This window comes from Gracilinanus agilis, chromosome 2, assembly GCF_016433145.1.
Source record: "Gracilinanus agilis isolate LMUSP501 chromosome 2, AgileGrace, whole genome shotgun sequence".
NCBI lineage: Eukaryota > Metazoa > Chordata > Mammalia > Didelphimorphia > Didelphidae > Gracilinanus > Gracilinanus agilis.
Genome location: NC_058131.1, coordinates 436630486 through 436650095, shown reverse-complemented (window position 1 = coordinate 436650095; position 19610 = coordinate 436630486). Strand labels below are relative to the sequence as shown.

At 36.4% G+C, this 19610-nt stretch overlaps 1 protein-coding gene across 2 annotated transcripts in view; it reads left to right on the top strand.

Annotated features, from left to right (window-relative positions):
- Positions 1–19610, top strand: part of PACS2 (phosphofurin acidic cluster sorting protein 2) — a 373380-nt gene that overhangs the window by 295398 nt on the left and 58372 nt on the right. For both annotated transcript variants that reach the window (XM_044664723.1, XM_044664722.1), the window contains exons 13-16: positions 1994–2126; positions 3770–3874; positions 6057–6163; positions 10744–10898. In XM_044664723.1, coding sequence (XP_044520658.1) covers positions 1994–2126; positions 3770–3874; positions 6057–6163; positions 10744–10898 — 500 coding nt within the window. The remainder of the gene's footprint in view (positions 1–1993; positions 2127–3769; positions 3875–6056; positions 6164–10743; positions 10899–19610) is intronic.

Genomic DNA, 19610 nt, shown 5'->3' with positions numbered 1-19610 from the left:
TTCCATGATATTCAAATTGTTTCTTTCTGTCTGCAGCCAGTGTTTTTTTTCTCCTTGATCTGGAAGCTCTAGATTTTGGCCGTAGTATTTTCAAGAATTTTTTTTTTTTTAGTTCTCTTTTAGGAGATCCTTAAAATAGGAAAAAACAATTTTCAATTAAAAAGAAAAAAATGTGCTCAGATTCACTAGTAATCAGAGAAACATAAATTGAAACAACCCTGTGATACCCAACTCTCATTCAGGAATGTAATATAGATGCTAAAAGAAAAATTTACTTTGTTCTTGCCATCCTTAATCCCAGATCTCTTTCTTATGGGACTATATTAAAATGGTATTATTAATAGGAAAAAAATTAGTATGTGTTGAAATTTTCATAATAACATAATCTGTGATAATGAAAGCTCTAAAAAAACTGTACTCGAATTATGTAATGAAAATGAAATAAAAAACAATGACTACAAAAATGTAAATGAAGTCATTATATAAAGGCAACAAAACAACTCAAATATAAATCTTAATATTAGTACAATATTACCAAAATTAGAAGAAACCTCCTTGTTTTAAGGAATAGGGGAAATATAATCAGTTTTTAAAAAGTTAAACTAATAGTGCTTTCTTTGTCTATTCCAAATATCTCATATTGATGTGGAAATAAATCTTTGTTTTCTAAAGCTGTATCAGTAGAGCACTAGCTCTGGAAAGGCCTATCAAAATAGGCTTTAAATATGATCACAATGACAGACTCTATTTTTTTTCCTGAGGGCTAGTTTCTTATTGTTGCTCATTTGCCTATCAAAGTTTATAGGAGCTCCTCTCCACACTATCCATAAGGTGATAAAATTTTCAGCCATAGCTACTCTGAGTTTTGTCTATTAAAATCAAGAATTGAGGGAGAACCCATAATGGTTAAATCCTTAAATCTGTAAATCCTTAAAGCAATAGAAGATCTGATACAAGGTTGGATTTCATGAGGAAAGGTCTTAATAATTTTAAAATAAAAATTTTAATATTTAATTACAATCTATAAAAAATATTAAATAACACTTGGCCCTGAACTATTTCTTTAGGGATTTCATTGATGATATTTTTTTATACAGACAAGTAACTGTTTTTCCTTTATGTTTTTTTGCCTCTGGATATTTTCCTTATCTTTAATAAAATATTCTGTATAGTCCTATCATAACCCAGCTTTTTTTAAAAGCTGTAGAATTTCATGTAAATGTATGTATGAAAACGTATGTATGAAAATGTAGAATTTCAACTGTTTTCTTGGAAGTCATCTGCATTGTAGAGAGAAGTACTCGTACTGACAAAATTACATATAGTCATTGAATTCGACTGTGCTTTAAAAAGTACTTTATTCTTTGATATACATATCTCAAAGTTAGTTCACCTTTTTCCAGGAATCTTTTAAAGGCCCCACATAGTTAGCTTTTATTAATTATATTTTGATTCAAGTACTATGAACCAATTTAAATAAACTAAGATTGAGGTGACCCTAATATTTTGTTTCCGTTTTACTTTTTACTGTAATCTATCAAAATATCTGGGTATTTTTATCAGAAATTATATCTGTTAAAAAGTAGGTTGTCTTTTTATTATGTATATGTAGTAGTAGTAATAGTAGTAGTAGTATAGTAGTAGTTTTATTGACATTTCCGTCTTCACTGTCTGTGACTCTTTTGTCAAACTAATATATAATTATTTTGCAGTACAATATTTCTCTGTTTTCATTCAATTCTTGAAATTTTCCTGTAGGGGTGGTGATTTGGGGTAAAAGCAAAAAGGAGACATTTTTAATAAGTGCATCACTTTTGTGAGGTCATGTCTTTTCAGCATGAAAACCTTTGACTGACATAGATGGGAAAGTGTTTGATGATTCTAATGGAAAGTATGTGAACACATCAGTGTCATTTCTCAGTTCAGGGCACTCCCTGAACAACTACTTCCTATGATCAAATCCCTCAAATAATGTCCTTTACTAACTCTACAGGTCAGAGGGAAAGCAGACTGGCCGGCGTGGTCGAAGCACTTCACTGAAGGAAAGGCAGCCTGTGAGGCCACAGAATGAAAGAGCTAATAGTCTGGATAATGAGCGCTCACCAGATACTAGGAACCACTTGCAGGTGAAAATAATTTAGCCCATGGATCCATCTTTTCCTTTGAGTTGGGAGGAAGAAGGGGTAAACTGACCCAGCCATTTGGCTACAGAAAGTATAACAAGAAAGCTGATGACTAAATGACTTTACAATAAATGGAATTTGATATTTGAGTGTTATTAAACATCCCTCTTTCCTAAATCAGAGCCATATCAAAATGAAAATATCAAAGGATTTATTAATAGGTGTCAATCATATTTTTCAACATGTATACATTTTAATAACTGCTTTTATATGGTCACTGCATGGATTCATTCATGGTATTGAAATGGCATGTGAGCTCAATAGATTTTCTTAGAGTTCTTTAGTTATATCAGCAAGAGGGATGTAGTTGTAATTTATAGCTAAAAAAGGGAAAGTTAGGGTGGCTCAGTGGATAGAGAGGTAGGCCTAGAGAGTGGAGGGGCAGGTTTGGCCTCAGCCACTTTCTAGCTGTGTGACCCTGGGCAAGTTACTTAACTCCAATTGCCTACCTTTTACCACTCTTCTACCATGGAACCATTGCTTAGTATCACTTCTATGACCAAAGTTAAGGGTTTTCTTATAAGGGTAATATTATTGTTCTTTTTTAAAAGGAAAAGTAAAGATTTACATTTCAAAGATAAACTTGTAAATCTCATGGCAGGCAAAGCAAGCAAATAGATTTATATATCAAAGACAGCAAAAAGAGAAAATTTACATCAGACCAATTTGTAAATTAATCAAAACAAACAGTAGAGGGATATGCTCTGGAATTTACAACTCCCTAGAAAATGCTTATCATAAAGCCCAGCCAGAAGTAATTTTATCCCTACCCAGTTAATTTCCTGGGTTAAATTTTTGGAGGTCTCAGCTAAATTCTAAAATGAAAGAAAAGCCCCAGCCAATTATGTGATTTTTCTTTCAAAATAAAATGGCTATATTGGAAAGAAATTCCAGTTAAAAAGAAATTTAAATCAAATCCAGCCTCAAACACTTCCCAGCTCTGTGACATTGCCTACCCTTACCACTCTTCCACCTAGGAGCCAATACACAGAAGTTAAGGGTTTAAAAAAAGAAAGAAATTTAAAACTCAGAACTACTTTAAATATAGATTAGCATCAGATAATCTAGGGGAATCTCAAAGTCTTTTGAAGACTGATAGATTGCTTCCTGTGTACAGTGTGATCAGAACCATTATGTATCTGGCCAAATTGTAACAAAGGTGGAATTTTAAATGTAAATTTCCTTACAAAGCTTATTCAGCTGTACAGGAAGAAAACTAACCCATAAATGCAAAACCTAAGGAAGAAGGAAAAAATCAATTTCCTGCATCTACCTTTGTCAGACATAGCACTATAAATTTACTGGTATGATGATGTATACATCTAGCCCAACCTTCCCCTTTTACAGAGGAAATAACTGAGGCACAAAGAAAAAGTGCCTTGCACATTGTCCATATGGATTTATAAAGTAATCCTTCTGTATATTTGAACATCTGTGTTCTTATACCCGTAAATTAGAAATTTCTTTGTCCAAGGTACTTACCATATGCTGTTACTTTTATTGTAATTTTGTTATTGTAGTCAACTTTTAAACCTTAAAAAAAAAGAAAAGCTTAATTGTAGCATTTTTATTGTCTTTTTCAATAGATCCCAAGAAAAACAGTATATGACCAATTAAATCATATCTTAATTTCTGATGACCAGCTACCTGAAAATATAATTCTTGTTAATACTTCTGACTGGCAAGGACAGGTAAGGAGAAAGCCACTATTGTTTGTATCATTTTATTCTTTCTTCCTTCTAAATTAGAAATTTCTCTGGGGTAGAGAATGATAAGACAAAAAATAGATACATATTCTTCTGGTATGGTAATTCCCAACATAATGCTACATATAGTTTATGGTCTCTAACTGATTTGACCCACCTTATCCATCAGTCCATTTACTCATACTATGCAATGTAAATCTCCTTCAACCCAGCTAAATTTCTAGCCATCAGAAACTGACCTAGTCTTCACATGCTTCTTTGTCAGGATTTGTATACCTTTTGGTCAAGGATGTGTTATATTCATATCCTAGGAAATGATGGATGCCACCTTGAATGACAGGGAAGGCAGTTGGAAGACATGGAATGTTCCCAGGTGCTGTGAGCCAGGGGCAAGCATCGGTTGGCCTGGCAGTATAAATAACCCTGATAGCCACTTGGAAGGGGTCTTTTGGTCTTGGGTCTTTGAGCTCTTTAGGTCTCTTGATCTTTTTAGCTCTTTAGGTTTCTAGGTCTCTGGGTGGTGAAGGGAGGCAGGGAGGTCTATTTAGAAGAGGGTAGGAAGAATCTGAATATTTCCTGAAGACTGTGAGAGCTAGTGCATCACCAAACACAGATAGTGAGAAAGCTGAGAGAATAAGATCACCAACACATCTGCATCAACAGCAGTTCCTATTCTCTGGCTTGGCTGTGGCCAAGGCTAGGCCAGAGGTGTAGTGGAGAATAAAGCTCCAGCTTCTACTAGATCAATAGCCTCCAGTCCTGATTGTCAACTAGTTATAGGTATTAGATTGATAGGGTCTCCAATCCCCAGTCCTTGTCCTGTTTATCCTTTCCCTGCTTATAAAGAGAGTTTAATAAGTACCTTCCTAAGTGGTCTCTATATCACGACCCTTGGGGAGGGAGTCTATGCAGTCAGATATCAAACGTAATCCAAGGCAAATCAAAAGCCCTATAATAATTTATCCAACCCCAGGTTGGACCTGAAAGGGTTACCCATCCACGTAACGTTTCGGGGTCCTCCCTGGCCAACTGGTAGAGAAAAGGGGAAATTATAACAACTATCAAGGGTGATCGGAGTGGGTATTCCTCCATCATCTGCAGCTAGAGAGAATACAGATAGATATATTCACATCACTGTATATCTATATCTCTCTAGGCTCCTTTTTGTTATAACAGAAGTTATATAAAGCTATCGTGTCATGACATTTGTCGTGTCATGGATTGGATAACTTCTAAATTACCTTTCAGTTCTATGATCCTCTGATTAATTTCAACAAACATCAAATGTATGTATTTAAGAGCTAGGAATAGAAAGATACAAATGAAACCATCCTTGGCCTCAAGGAACCTACATTCTCTTGAAAATAAAAAATACACAAAAAAATGGACAATATAAAGAAAATTCATTCAAATGTCAACTACTAAACTCTAAGTTCCTTGAGGCTCAGGGCTTACTGTGTCTTATATAACTTTGTATCTTTCATTGTACCTATCATAGGTTCCTAAACACAGTAGGAAGTGTTTTTTTTTTTCAGTATGAGAATTGGTAATCATAATTAGAACTTTATAAATTTAATTAAATCTAATCAAAACTCAAAGCAAAATTATATTTGGTTCATTTTCCTTTGGTGAAGTTTGCTTCTAGGTTTTTTTTGCCCTTTTGAGGATAATAAATTTGAGAAAAGAATTGTATTGATTATGTCTATGAGAAAAAAGAAGTTAGATGAATTAAGATAATCCTCTAGAGCAGCGATGGGCAAACTTTTTAAAGAGTGGGCCAAAGGAAAGGAAATGCTCATCTGTCAGTCTGTTTCTAAGGCAACTCTTTCAAAATTTCATTGTATTGTATCCTACTCATTGTATTTGTCAGATTAGGAATAATGTCCCCAGCCAGATAGAATATTTCAGGGGACTGCATCTGGCCCGCAGGCCATAGTTTGCCCATCACTGGTCTAGAGGACCTTGTGGGGAGAGACTGTGAATGAAAATTTTCTGACAAGCATTATTTATGTGTGTATTTATACACACATTAGATTTTATATCTATATATGAGATTACATTTGTATATATAATAAGTATATATAATAAATAAGATTTTGTGTATATATACTTACCCTCATATTTGTGTGTATGTATGTATGTATATGATAATTTTGTTTAATCTTAGTTCCTTTCAGATGTCTTGCAAAAACACACACTCCCAGTGGTCTGCACATGTTCTTCAGCAGATATTCAGGCAGCTTTCAGTACTATTGTCTCAAGGATCCAGAGATAGTAAGTTCTTATAATTCTTTCTTTCATCAACTTTGAACTAAGTATATCAGCTTTTAAAAATCTATTTTAATGTGTGGGAATTGCTTTGGTATAAAGCATTGGCTATTCTGTTACTCATCATCATTTCTATAATATTGACATAAACTTATTTCATAAATAGTAGTTATATCTTTGCTTTCCTTGTAAAATGATAAGAAATCTGTAGACATTCTCACAAGTTTATTCCTTACTACAAAATACATGCGTTCAGGTGTGTAGTGGGCAGTGATTTTTTTCTTCTAAGGTCCATCAAAGCATACTCCTGAGCACAGTAGCAACAATATCAATCAGGAAACTAGAGTGACTGCTATACTTAAAATAAACCTCAGTCATCAGCAAATGATGCCAACTATGTTTCATCATCAGCTCCCATTCCTTCCCAGATTGTTTCTGGAAAATCTCCCCAAAGACAGTTAGAGCATCACCTGTACCAGAGCATCACCTGTACCAGAAATTTCTGGCTACAACCCTTAAAAGTACTCTTCAAAAGCATGACTGAAAGATTAGTTCCTTGTTTCATTTTTCAGAGAATATTTTTAGATAGTCTTTTTAGATATTACTCCCTTCCACACACTATATGCTTAAGCCATACTGGCCTGCTTATTTTCCTTCACACACAGTGTTCCATCTTGAATTTTGGCACATTAGCACTTGCTGTCTTCCATACCTAAATGCTTTTTTTCTTGCCTCCATCTCTGAATATCCTTGACTTCTTTCAAAAATCAGCTCAAGGACCACATTCTGTAGACCTTTCCGAGTTTATCATTTACTGGTACCTTCTCTGAGGTTGCCACCTATCCATTCTATATGTGTCTTGTATATACCTATTTACATATGTGTCTTCTCCCCCATTGGTATGTAAGCTTCTTGAAGAAAACACTAGTTTTGCTTTTTTTCTTTATATCCTTAGCACTTAGCTGTGTCTGTCACATAGTAAATACTTATTGGTTGTCACTTAATGACCTTACAATGTCATTCTTCACTGTAGCATAGGAGGAAAAGTCAATCAGATCTTTAGGAAACAAAACTACCTCATCCTTTGTGAACAAATGTAGAGGTAATCTATTATGAACTCCACGGGATGCCTAAATTGTTTTGTTCTAGTAGAATTTTGTACATCTAAATGTGTCCATAAGTACGTCTTTAGTAATTATGAGCTCAATGTAGTGAAGATAGAGAAGAAATGTATTTGAAGCTCAAGCCCCATAAAATAAATTAGCAAGTGAAAAACATTTTAAACTCCAAGAGAGGCTGTGTATTAAAAAAAAAATAAGAGAGAAGCTATGTGAGAGTGAAAAGAATCAGAAGTTCTGCATTTTTATCTCAGCTCCATTCTTATCTGTATTCATAAATATATGCATGTAGTTTCTCTTCTCCTGCACTTTGTTGCTAGCACATTTGCACTCCCTTATTTCAGATGATGAGCTAATAAGACCTCACAGCACTCAAAGAGAACCCTCTGTGAAAATTTGTATCAAGATAAAATAGCCAAAGAGCTGAAATTACAATGCAACATTTCTGATTTTTAAGTTGACTGCATTATGTAGTGAAATGTATTGCTTTCAAATATGTAATATAATAATTTATCCTACTTTTGTTTGATTTTGTTTGATGCCTCATGAGAAAAATGCTACAAATGTCATTGTCCTCCATTTGCAATTAAGGAAACTGAAGTTGAGAAAAGTTAAATGACTTGCCCTGGACTGCATAGCTAGGCAAGGATCTGAACCCAGATCCTTTTTTACTTCTTTACTTTACTACTACTTTATTTCTTTACTCAGTATAGAATTGTAACTTCTCCTTGTCCAAGAAAAGATGACATTTACATAGTACTTTCGAGTTTGCAGAATGTTGATATAGATATAGATTTAGATATAGATATATGCATCCTGGGGCAGCTGGGTGGCTCAGTGGATTGAGAGCCAGGCCTAGAGACTGGAGGTCCTAAGTTCAAGTCCGGCCTCGGACACTTCCAGCTGTGTGACCTTGGGCAAGTCACTTGACCCCTATCGCCCACCCTTACCACTCCTTGGCTAAGGACGGTCCCTAGCCCGGATGAAAAAGGAGGAGGGTTGGGCGTGGGGCTAGCAACCTCACCCTGTAAAAACTACATCTGCTAAAGAAACTGCAACCTAAAGTAGGGGCAGCTGCGCTAGCTCAGTGGATTGAGAGCCAGGCCTAGAGACGAAAGGTCCTAGGTTCAAATCCAGGCTCAGACACTTCCCAGCTGGGTGACCCTGAGCGACCCATTGCCTACTGGTTGTGGCCCTATGCTCCTAGAATGGAGTCCCAGGATAAAAAAAAAAAATATGCATCCTACATCATGACAACCTTATACTATTATTGGATGTTTGATGACGTTAACTTATGGAATCTTAGTAGAAAGCAATCAATCTACAAACATTTCTAGTGAGAACAGCCAACATGAGAAAAATAGAAGAAAGTAGTATAGCTAAGTATCCCCTTCATCTCCTCCACAGAGATCTAGAAAATATACAAATCCAAGTACTGATTGATAGTCAAGAAAAAAATCTGTTATTTTTCTAGTCCACATCCACATAAGGAGGCACAGAGATAATTCAGATTGTGAGGACAACATCTACTCCAGAGGATGCCACAATGTACTGAGTCTTCCAATATGGTGACTGAAGCAGGACCTTCCTTTGGCTGTGTACCAGAACAAGATGAGATCTCCATCCAGTACAGTGTGACCTAATGCTATATAGAGAAAGGAACAAATCACAACCAATAGTCTCCTTTCCATACATTCCTACCCCGTGCTACGTAACAGATTCATTGCAGACTGAGAAAAGGACCTGTGCCTGGGGCAAAGATCAGAGGGTCCTACATTCCTGGACAATAAGCTGTGTATTAGTCCAAGACTAAACTTGGACCAAGTTGCAGAAGTAGGGTGCAGCTATGAGTCTCTGACCCAATTATGAGACTCTGAAAGCAGATGAGGGTTTCATATCCAGTGCCAGAATGACCTAGACAAGAATCTCAGACCAGAGGTGAACCTGAAGTTATGTTATTCTGAATGATCAAAGCTTTCTAGCCGACTAATAGTGGCTAAGTCCTTCAACAGTCTCCTGAGGCTATACCCAGAAGCAAGCCCACCAGAGTTGTGCTAATCAGACACTAACAGGTCAAGAACATGCATATCTTAGATCAGGAGGGCAGCTCTCAGACTTTTCCCTTGATCAAAACATTTTGGGCACACTGAAAGCTTGTTGTTCCCCAACCTGAGTTGTCCCTGAGATAATTTTCTCACTTTATTTTTCTTGCTTTTTGAAAATGTTTTGCTTGATTTCACATGTATAACTGATATTGCTTGCCTTCTCAGAAGGTAAGGTAGGTAGTTAGAGGAAGAATTTAGAATTAAAAATTTAAAAGAGAAAGAATGCTAAAATAATAAATTGAAATGTTTAAAAAATAAAATAATATTTCTTGCTGTCTCATGGTGTCATGAACTTCTATTTGGTCCATTTTAGTTTTTAATCCGTTGTTTGATTTTATACCTCTTAAGCCAAGCTGTTAATTTTTATTCATATAGAGGAATTATTAAGGAGAGGGGAGCTTGGGATACAGCATGCCAGAAGGCAAAAGATACAGACTAACAACTTATCCTACAAAATTGAGTATAATCCTAAACAGCATGAAATGGTCTTCTAATGAAATAGAGGACTTGCAAGCATTTCTTATGAAAAGCCCAGAGCTGAGTAGAAACTTTAAAATACAAACTCAGGAGTCAACAGAAACATAAAAAAGTACATAAGAATGAACAGTCATAAGGGACTAAACAAGGATAATCTTTATATTCTAATGTAGGAAAATGATACATGTGGCCCTTCAGAGCTACATATAATCTTCTGAATTCACTACCAAATTAAATAGTGAAGATCAAGTAAGATAAACAGTTTTGGCTATATACAGTTTAAAAGTTTTGGGTCAAAGAAAATCAATGAAGCTAAAATTTGAAGAGAAATATAAATGAAGAAAATTTTTTATGTTTTTTTTTGTGGTGGTAAAGAATTAGAAACGGAAGGGTATTGTTTTATTGAAACCTAGGAAGGCTTGTATGAATTGATAATTCAAAGTATAATGAGCAGGCCCAGGGGATCAATTTATATATTAATAATAATACCTGCAAAAGAAGTACATTTGAAAGATTTAGGAGTGCTGATCAATGATGTCAGTGGCCAACCATGATTCTAGACAGTTCATAAATAACATAATTAACATAACTTAATAGGAATGATAGACTCAAATTGTAGATTGAAGCAATTTGGGGGGATTAGTCAATATGGGTATTTGTTTTATTTGACTATGTTTTTGTTGCAAGGATTTTATTTTTCTCTTTTTCAAGGTTGGAAAGAAAGTAGGAGGGAAAGAGATACATTTTCATTAATTGAGGAAAATTAAATTATAAGTAACTAGTATTTCTGGTAAAACCCCTAAAAAGTACTTATTCTTCTCAATATACTATATGGAATATAGTAAGTGCTTAATAAAATTAGTTGATTCATTTCTGTGTATTTCAGCTGTAACTGTAATTCTCAGCCACCAAACCCAGTGAAAATTGCTGTGGCAGGAGCTCAAAACTATCTCAGTGCTGTATTGAGGCTTTTTGTTGAACAGTTGTCTCATAAAACACCTGACTGGCTTGGCTATATGAGGTTCCTGATCATCCCATTAGGTAAGTAAGAAATTCCATGCACCTCTTACACACACACACACACACACACACACACACACACACACATATAGATTTTTTTTCATATTGTATTATATTTATTTAGTATTTTCTCTTCCTTGGACTATAAGCTCCTTTCACTTGGGACCATGTCTTATTTGCTTGTGCATTAACTCTAATGCCTAGTAGCATATACTTACTTATGCTTAATAAATCAATTTATTGGATTGAATTGAGAAAATTGTACTGGTTTTGTATAAGGATTGTTTGTGTTGTATATAAGAGGGAAGAAGAAGTATAGGTGGAGTCAGGAATATTCTCTGATTTTTATGAGTTAAAAAAAATATGAGGCAGGTCAGTGGCACAGGGAATATAGTGCTGATCGCAGAGTCAGAATCATTCAACTTCCTGAGTTCAAATCTGGTCTCAAACTCTTACTAGCTGGATGACCCTGAGCAAATCACTCTACTCTGTTTACCTCAGTACTTTGTCTGTAAAAAGAGCTAGAGAAGGAAATGGTAAACACTCCATCTTTGTCAAGAAAACACTAAATTGGGTCACAGAGTCAGATATAGCTGAAAAACTACTGAAAGAACAAAATAAAATGTGTTTTATCTTTACAGCTAAGATTTTTATTAAAGTAATATTCATTCTTTTCTCCTTCCAGTCCTGAAATTCAGAGTATTAATAATGCCCAAATTCTCTAAATCTTTGAAGATAATGTTAATTCTATTAGTTTGTAAACAGTTTAAAAAGTATATAGTAATCTCCTGATGGATTGAGTTCCAGAAATATTCCACTAGGAAATTTTTATGCTAGTGGAAGTTTAAAGTTGGCACTATGCAGCTGCAGGACACACCATTATCTCTCTTTAGTAGACTCCTGATTGTGTTTGCCATAAGGCAAGTCTGGGACATATCATCTCTTGCCTCATCCCTTGGATTGTAAAGGCCTTAGGGCCACAGTACCACCCTTCTTGATACAAGTCAGCCCTCATGTATAGTATTTCCTGCCTCTTGCCTGAGAATATACCACATTCCTGCAAGTCTGCCTTCAGATGCTTCCTAGGATAATAGCAACATGGCAAGTGGACAATTGAAAGCTGTGCCAAACTTACAAAAGTCCACCTTGAACTTTTTAATCATTGGTTTTTATCAGTGGACATCACTGCTATTCTATCTTGATTCATTATTCAATAGTTAGCATTTTCTCACACCCTCTTAGTCAATCCCTCCCAAAGATAATAAATCAAGTCATCCTTGTTCCTTATCTTATATCATTCAGATGCTTTCTGCCATTATATTCTTCACCACTATTTCACATGAAGTGGTGGCCTTTCTTGTCTTCTCATGCACAAGTGGTCCCATTCCATCTTCCATCATCCCTAATCTCACCAATTTTCCACTACTTCCTATCCACTGGCTATATTCCTTCTTTCTATATGCCCATGTCACACACATTAAAAAAAAAAATCTTCCCTTGACTCTTCCCTTACTTAATTTCCCCACTAGCTATATCCTTTATCTCCCTTTTTTTGTGGGTAAACTCCTTGAGAAGGCCATCTATGGCAGGTACTCATGTTTCCTTTTCGCTTTCATCTTAACTCTTCATAGTCTGATTTCTGATCTCATTTTTCAATTGAAACCTCTATTTCCAAAGTTACCTATGATGTTTTAATTGCCAGATCTTAATAGTCTTTTCTCATTCCTCATTCTTCCTCAGTTATTCCCCCTGCAACCTTTGACACTGCCAATCAATCTTTTCTCTGAGATACTACTCTCTTTATTTTCATACTACTCTTCCCTAATTTTTCTTCACCTTCTATCCCTGAGGATTTCACAATGATTCTGTCTTGGACCTTCTTTTCTTCTTTCCCCATATTGTTTCACTTGTTAATTGTTTCAACTCTCCTAACCCTAATCTCTCTGATCTCCCAGTCTCACAACTCCAGCTGCATTTTATTTTAGCTTTTAAACCCATACCTTCTATCTTAGAATCATTGGTTCCAAGGCAGAAGCATGGTAAGGGCTAGGCAAATGGAGGTCAAGGGACTTGCCCAGGGCCACACAGCTAGGGAGTCATCTCCCTAGAACTCCCAGTAAGGGAATTCAGATTTAAACCCAGAACCTTCCATTTCTAGGCCTGCTTCCCAATCCATTGAGCCACCTACCTAACCTCTTGCTGCCTTTTAGACATCTCAAATTAGGTTCCTTATAAACATCTAAATTCAAAATGTCACAAACTGAACTCATTTTCTTTCCCCCAAAACCCTCTCTTCTTCCTAATTTCCCAATTACTCTTGAGGGTAGCACTACCTTCCTAATCACTCAGTCTGACATCATAACTGGTATCCTGGTATCTCAGCCACCCTGAAACAGACCTCTATCCCTTTGTGCCTGGACCATTATAATAGCCTGGTAATGTCCATTCCAATTTATCCTTCACTTGGTTATCAAATTGATCTTACAGTTGGCATATCTGACCATATCATATTCACTAAACTCCAGGGGCTCTCTTGCCTCCAGGACCAAATGTAAAATCATTTGTTTGGCTTTTAAAGCTCTTTATAACCTGGTCCCTTCCTGCCTCTTAAATGTCATTTACCTCCACAGACTCTGCAGTTGAGTGTCACTGGCATCCTTGCTCTTCCTTAATCATGACATTCTTACCTTCCAACTAAAAGGGTTTTCTCTGGTTGTCTCTCATGCCTAGAAAACTCCTCTTACAGCATATACAAGCTTAACATGGATGCATGATTTAGACATAAAGAATGATATCAGATGTTGAAAAGTGAAGCCACTAAGGTGGAACTGATCCAACTATTTTGGAGAACAGTTTGGAATTAAACACAGAGAGCTATAATAAAAATGTGGATATATAAAAGGATATATAAGACTACATATCCTTAGACCCACCAATATTCTTTCTGGATCTGTTTCCAAAGAAGATCCGGGGAAAAGGGAAAGAACTTATATTTCCAAAATATTTATAACAGATCTCTTTGTGGTGGCAAAAAACTGGAAATCAAGGGGGTGTTCATTAATTGGTAATAGCTAAACAAATATAGCTGTGATGGAATACTAGTAGGCTATAAGAAATGATGAGCAAATTAATTTTTTTTTAAACTTGGAGCTACATGAGATAATGAAGAGTGAAACAAATAGAACCTAGAGAGCATTATATATAGCTACAGTTAATGTTTGAAGAATAACTTCTGAATGTTCACCTCCAGAAAATGAACTGAGAATTGGGAACACAAAAGACATCTATATATTTTACAGGATAATGCTTTTCATTGTATGAAGAGGGGAGGAAAGACTGAATAAAAGATAAAAATTAATTCATTATTTTTAAAAAAGAATCACATCATAGATAAATTAATGGAGCAAGGAAGAAATGACCATCTATAAGTAGGAGGAGTTTGTAACCAAACAGAAAGTAGGAGATAAAATAGATGGCTTTAATTATGTACCATTAAAAGGTTTTTGCACAAACAAAAACCAATAAAACTAAAATTATAAGTGAAGCAGGTAATTGGGAGGAAGGGATTTTCATAGCATATTTCTTTGATAATTATCAATTTCCGAGATATACAGGGAACTGAGTCAAATTGACAAGAAAAAGCCATTTTCCACTTGATAAATGGTCATAGTCCTTGACTTTGTCTTCAAGTGTTCTTCTTCCATGATCAAGAATTCTAAAATTCTTAATTCATTCATAATATTTTATCTTTCCATTTCTCACTAAGACTTGCTCTTCCTAAACCTCTTCCTTATCCTTACCATTACCTCTAATAACTCCATCTCTTAGTACTTTCCCAAGCCATTACCACTGCTCAGCTATTTCCTTTCTTCCTGTTCTTGACTCTTTGGTGAACTAGCTCACTTCTATACTCTTCTATACTCTACTCTGAAATCCTTCATACTCTTATCCATTGCTTATTATACCTTACAAATCCCAACATTGGATTTCTCTGACTATTTCCTTCACTCTTTCTCATGTACTACTAAACAGAACTAAAGGAAATCATGAAAGTTAACTGAGTAGGTTCCCTACAAACATATGTTCTCTAATTTTATGAATCTTTAATACAACAAAGCAATCTTGCTACTCTTCCCATATTATTTTATTGATCATTCACTATAGCAACTGTTCAAAATACTCTTATCTCCTGGAACCTTTCTTTACTTTTATCATCCTAATTTCTTTGCTGAGGGCCTTGCTTCATACTTTGTCCAAAAATTTGACTTTATTCACCTAGAACTGCTTCTCCTCTCCTCATTACATCTCTTATATCTCCCCTCTGAAGAAGTGATTTCTCTTCATGCTACAGCCAAACTTTCTACATATGCTCTTGATCTCATCCCCTTCCATCTTCTGGAGCAGATTGCTCCATTGTCTTCCCCATTCTTTTCTTAATCTTTGCTCTGAATCTATATCCTGACTATAAATATATTGGCTATAGATGTAGGCTATAATCATGCCCCAGTTTCCTTTTTTCTTTAAAAAAAATGCTAACTAGATCCTGTCATCTCCACCAGTCATAATCTTGTACTTTTTCCTTTCTTCAACTAACTTGAAAAACATATCTACACTCAGTGCCTCCTCTCTCATCTAAATCCTGTGAAATGTCTTCCAGTCATTATTCAACTGAAATTACTCTCTTCAAAATTATTAGCCTTTTAATTTCCAAAACTTGCTTCATTTTTTTCTTGATTTCTTTTTAGCATTTGCCACTGTTGACCACCTTCTTCTCTTAACTCTCTGCTTAAAGTTTCTCTGCATTCCAATCCATCTTCCACACAGATGACAGTGATTTTCTGAAAGCACAGGACTAGCAATGTCACCCCAATACACTATTAAGTTCCAATAACTTGTACTATATATGATCAAATAAAAAAAACTTTTAGTAATTTCTCTTACATTTCTGTTCTTTGCAACCTGATCCCCTCCTGTCTTTCTAGTATTCCTACACATTATTCCTCTCCATACACTCTAGTGCCCAACCATACTGATATACTTACTATTCCTGGAACAGAATGCACCATCTTCCATGTCCGTGCCTTTGCACTGGCTGTCCTTCCTGCCCAAAATGCTCTCTTTCCTCCTTACCTATTAGGATAGGCCTGACTGTCAATCCACTGAGCTACCCAGCTGCCCCTCCCATTACATCTTAACTTGGTTCCAGTGGCACTCTATAGTTTTGCAGGTTACAGTGGTAACTACAGTTTGATACCTGTATTTTAGAATACCTGGTTTTCTTTAATACTCAGCTCAAGCACTACCTTCTGACTACCCTGTAAGCTCCTTTACAGTAGGGACTGTTTTTACTATTCCTTTGTATCCCTAGCACTTAACTGTCACAAAGTGAAAAAAATATGTAGGGGAGAAGGGACAGACTGGGTGCCATCCAGACAATAATACAAATTGGGAACACTCCCACACCCCACAAGGGAAAGAACTGACAGGATAACACTGAATAACCACACAGGGATGTGAGGAATGGGGAATGATAGTTTGACAGTTAAATTGACCCTAACTGCCAGGGATACCAGTGATGTTAATATAACTCCAATAACTTCTAATCAACTAGAAGATAAGCTTACTTCAGTGCCACTAATACCACACCCTGTGCACTAAAATTAGTAGGTAATGAGCCATACCACGGTATCTCAAATTCTGTAACAACTGCAGCTCCAGTATATCTGATTCCATTACACAAATATGAAGAACCATCTGTGAATAATACCAAGTCGGGAGTTTTGATTGGAGTATCTTTTAAATCCATCCTAGGCATATCCACTAGATCTACTACTTCAACACATTCATGCAGTGGTTCACCATTCTTTGGCAAATCAGGAAGTGTAGCTGGATTTAGTACACTATACCTCTTTAACTGGATGTTCTTACTATCCAGGAGAATAATTTCATATTTAGAAATTCATTGGTTGGAATAAGCTTGAAGATGAAATTTCCTCTTTAGTGCTTCTATTTGATGTGAACAATAGACTATTAAAGGACATCCCAAAACTAGATCAGCTGACTTCTGGACTAACACAGCTGCTGCTGCTACCCACCTTAGGGTATTGTACCTGCAGCTATTGGATCAAATTGACAACTATAGTATCCAGTTGGATGATAAATTTGTCCTAATGTCTGCGTAAGTACTCCAGAAGCTATACCTTTTATTTCATTCACAAACAGCTGGAATGGTTTCTCATACTCTTGGATTCCCAATGCAGAGGCAGATGGCTTCTTTAAGCTTATCTGAGGCTATATGATGTTCAGGCTTCAGTTTCAGAGGTTCTGGTTTTGTATTCCTGGTTAGCTCTGTCAAACATTTAGTGATCTCACTATATCCAGGAATCCACCATCTACAGAAATCAGTAGTTCCAGGAATAGCTCTTGAGTTGCTTCTTGGTCTTAGGTGCACTCAGTTTCTGGATATCAGCTATTCTCTTTTGAGTGATACTTCTGGAACCCTTGGACAACACAAATCAAAGATATTGCGCTTGAGGCAAAACCCACTGTAACCTTGGAGATTTTGTGCCCTTACTCGTATAATTCAATCAAAAGAATCTTGCTATCTCTCATACACTCCTTTGCATTTGGGGATGCTAAAAGAATATCATCCACAAAATGAACCAATTTGCTCTCCTTGAACTTGATTTAAGATCTAAATTTATAATTTGAGAGAATTGACTAGGTAAGTCAGTGAAACCTTGTGGAAGATGAATCTAGGTCCACTGGGTTTTTCCCAAGTGAAAGCAAAGATCTTTTGAGAATCCTTGTGGATGGGTATTGAGAAAAACCAGAGCTTAAATCTACCACATTGAAATATCTAGCCTACTTAGAATGGAAGAAATTATAGCAGCTAGACTTGGTACACCTGGATGTGTTTTGATGACAAAATCATTCACTGCTCTCAAATCCTGAATTTTCATCTAATTTGGGCTTTTTTAATAGGCAAAATTGGTGTATTGAACTCAGAGAAACAAGGTATAATTATCCCTTGTTGGATTAGGGACTCAGTGATTGGTCTTATACCTTCTGTTGCTTCCTTAGTCAAGGGATATTGAGGCACACAAGGAACTGGTCCTTTCTTTACCCTTACCCTGACTGGAGTAGCTGATTTCAATAATCCTGCATCTGTGGATGATCTTGACCACAACTCCTTAATTATATCCTTGGGTATTGGGTAGATAGTACCTAAGTCATCCTCTATACTTTTGGAATATAAGAAAAACAATGGAAAGGCCTATAAAGATTCCTCTGGCAGGCTTAAGATGGCAGCAGAGTAAAAAGGAGCTGCTTAACGTCTCCTAACCAAAACATATAGGACTCCTCAAGAAGACATAAAAACAAATCTAGAGGAACAAAGGAACCCCACAACAGAGCGCAGCATGGAGGTACATGGAATCAGGGCATTTCCATGATATAAAGGGGTTAAACATCTTTCACTAAAACACGAGCTGAGCAACCCCTTCCCTAACCCACACCACCTACAGTGCCAAAGCCAGCTCACAAGAGTTAGAGCAAGTTTGGGGCACGCATTAAGTCCTTGGCAGCTACCTGGGGTCACCAGGGCCTGCTCCTGAGAGCAACAAGACTTAAGACCCCAAGAGGCTAAAGAACGGGCTGACTTTGAACACAGACCCTGAGCGCAGGCATGAGTGCAGGCACGGACACGGATCCTGAGCTCAGGCGAGGACTTGGATCTTGAGCTGAGGCGTAGAACTTGAGTGGGGACCCAGTGCAGAGGGGTGTACAACTGTGGAAGCAGCACCCTGATGCTGTTAAAGGAGCCTCAGCCAGAGGAACAAGCAAGGGGACCACCAGGAGGCTTGACCCTGAGAACAACTAGACCTGAGACCTCAGGAGCCTAAAGAGCGCAGGCAGACTCTGAGTATGAGGATAAACTTGAGAGGGTACAGGGCTAACAATGGCAAGCCAGAGACAAGAACCCCAAAAGAGAAAGATCATCAAGAAGAAATCTGTAACACTCGACAACTGTTATACAGAGAAAATCGAGACAACAGAGCAAACAGCAGAGGAGAACAAACAAGTAATCATATCCAAACCTTCCCAAAATAATGAAAACTGGTCACAAGCTATTGAAGAGTTCAAATCTGAGATGATGAGAAACATGGAAGAGATCTGCCAAGAAAATAACAGTTTAAAAGGCAGAATTTTGAAATTGAGTGAGGCTCAGAAATCAAATGAACTGATAAGCAAATTGAACACCAGAAATGACCAGATCAAAAAGGAAAACCAGTCCCTAAAGGCTAGAATTGAGCAATTAGAAGCTAATGATCTCTCAAGACAGTAAGAACAAATAAAACAAAGTCAAAAGACTGATAAAATAGAAGGAAACATGAAATATCTCAATGAGAAAGTGACAGACCAAGAAAACAGGTCTAGAAGAGACAATCTGAGAATCATTGGTCTTCCTGAAAAAGCAGAAATCAATAGAAATTTGGACTCCATACTAAAAGAAATTATTCAGCAAAATTGCCCTGAAGTTCTACAACAAGAGGGCAATATAGACATTGAAAGGATCGATAGATCACCCTCTACACTAGACCCAGAAAAAGACAATGCCCAAGAATATAATAGCCAAATTCAAGAGCTTCCAAGTAAAAGAAAAAATCTTACAAGAAGCCAGAAAGAGACAATTCAAATATCAAGGAGCACCAATCAGGATCGCACAGGATC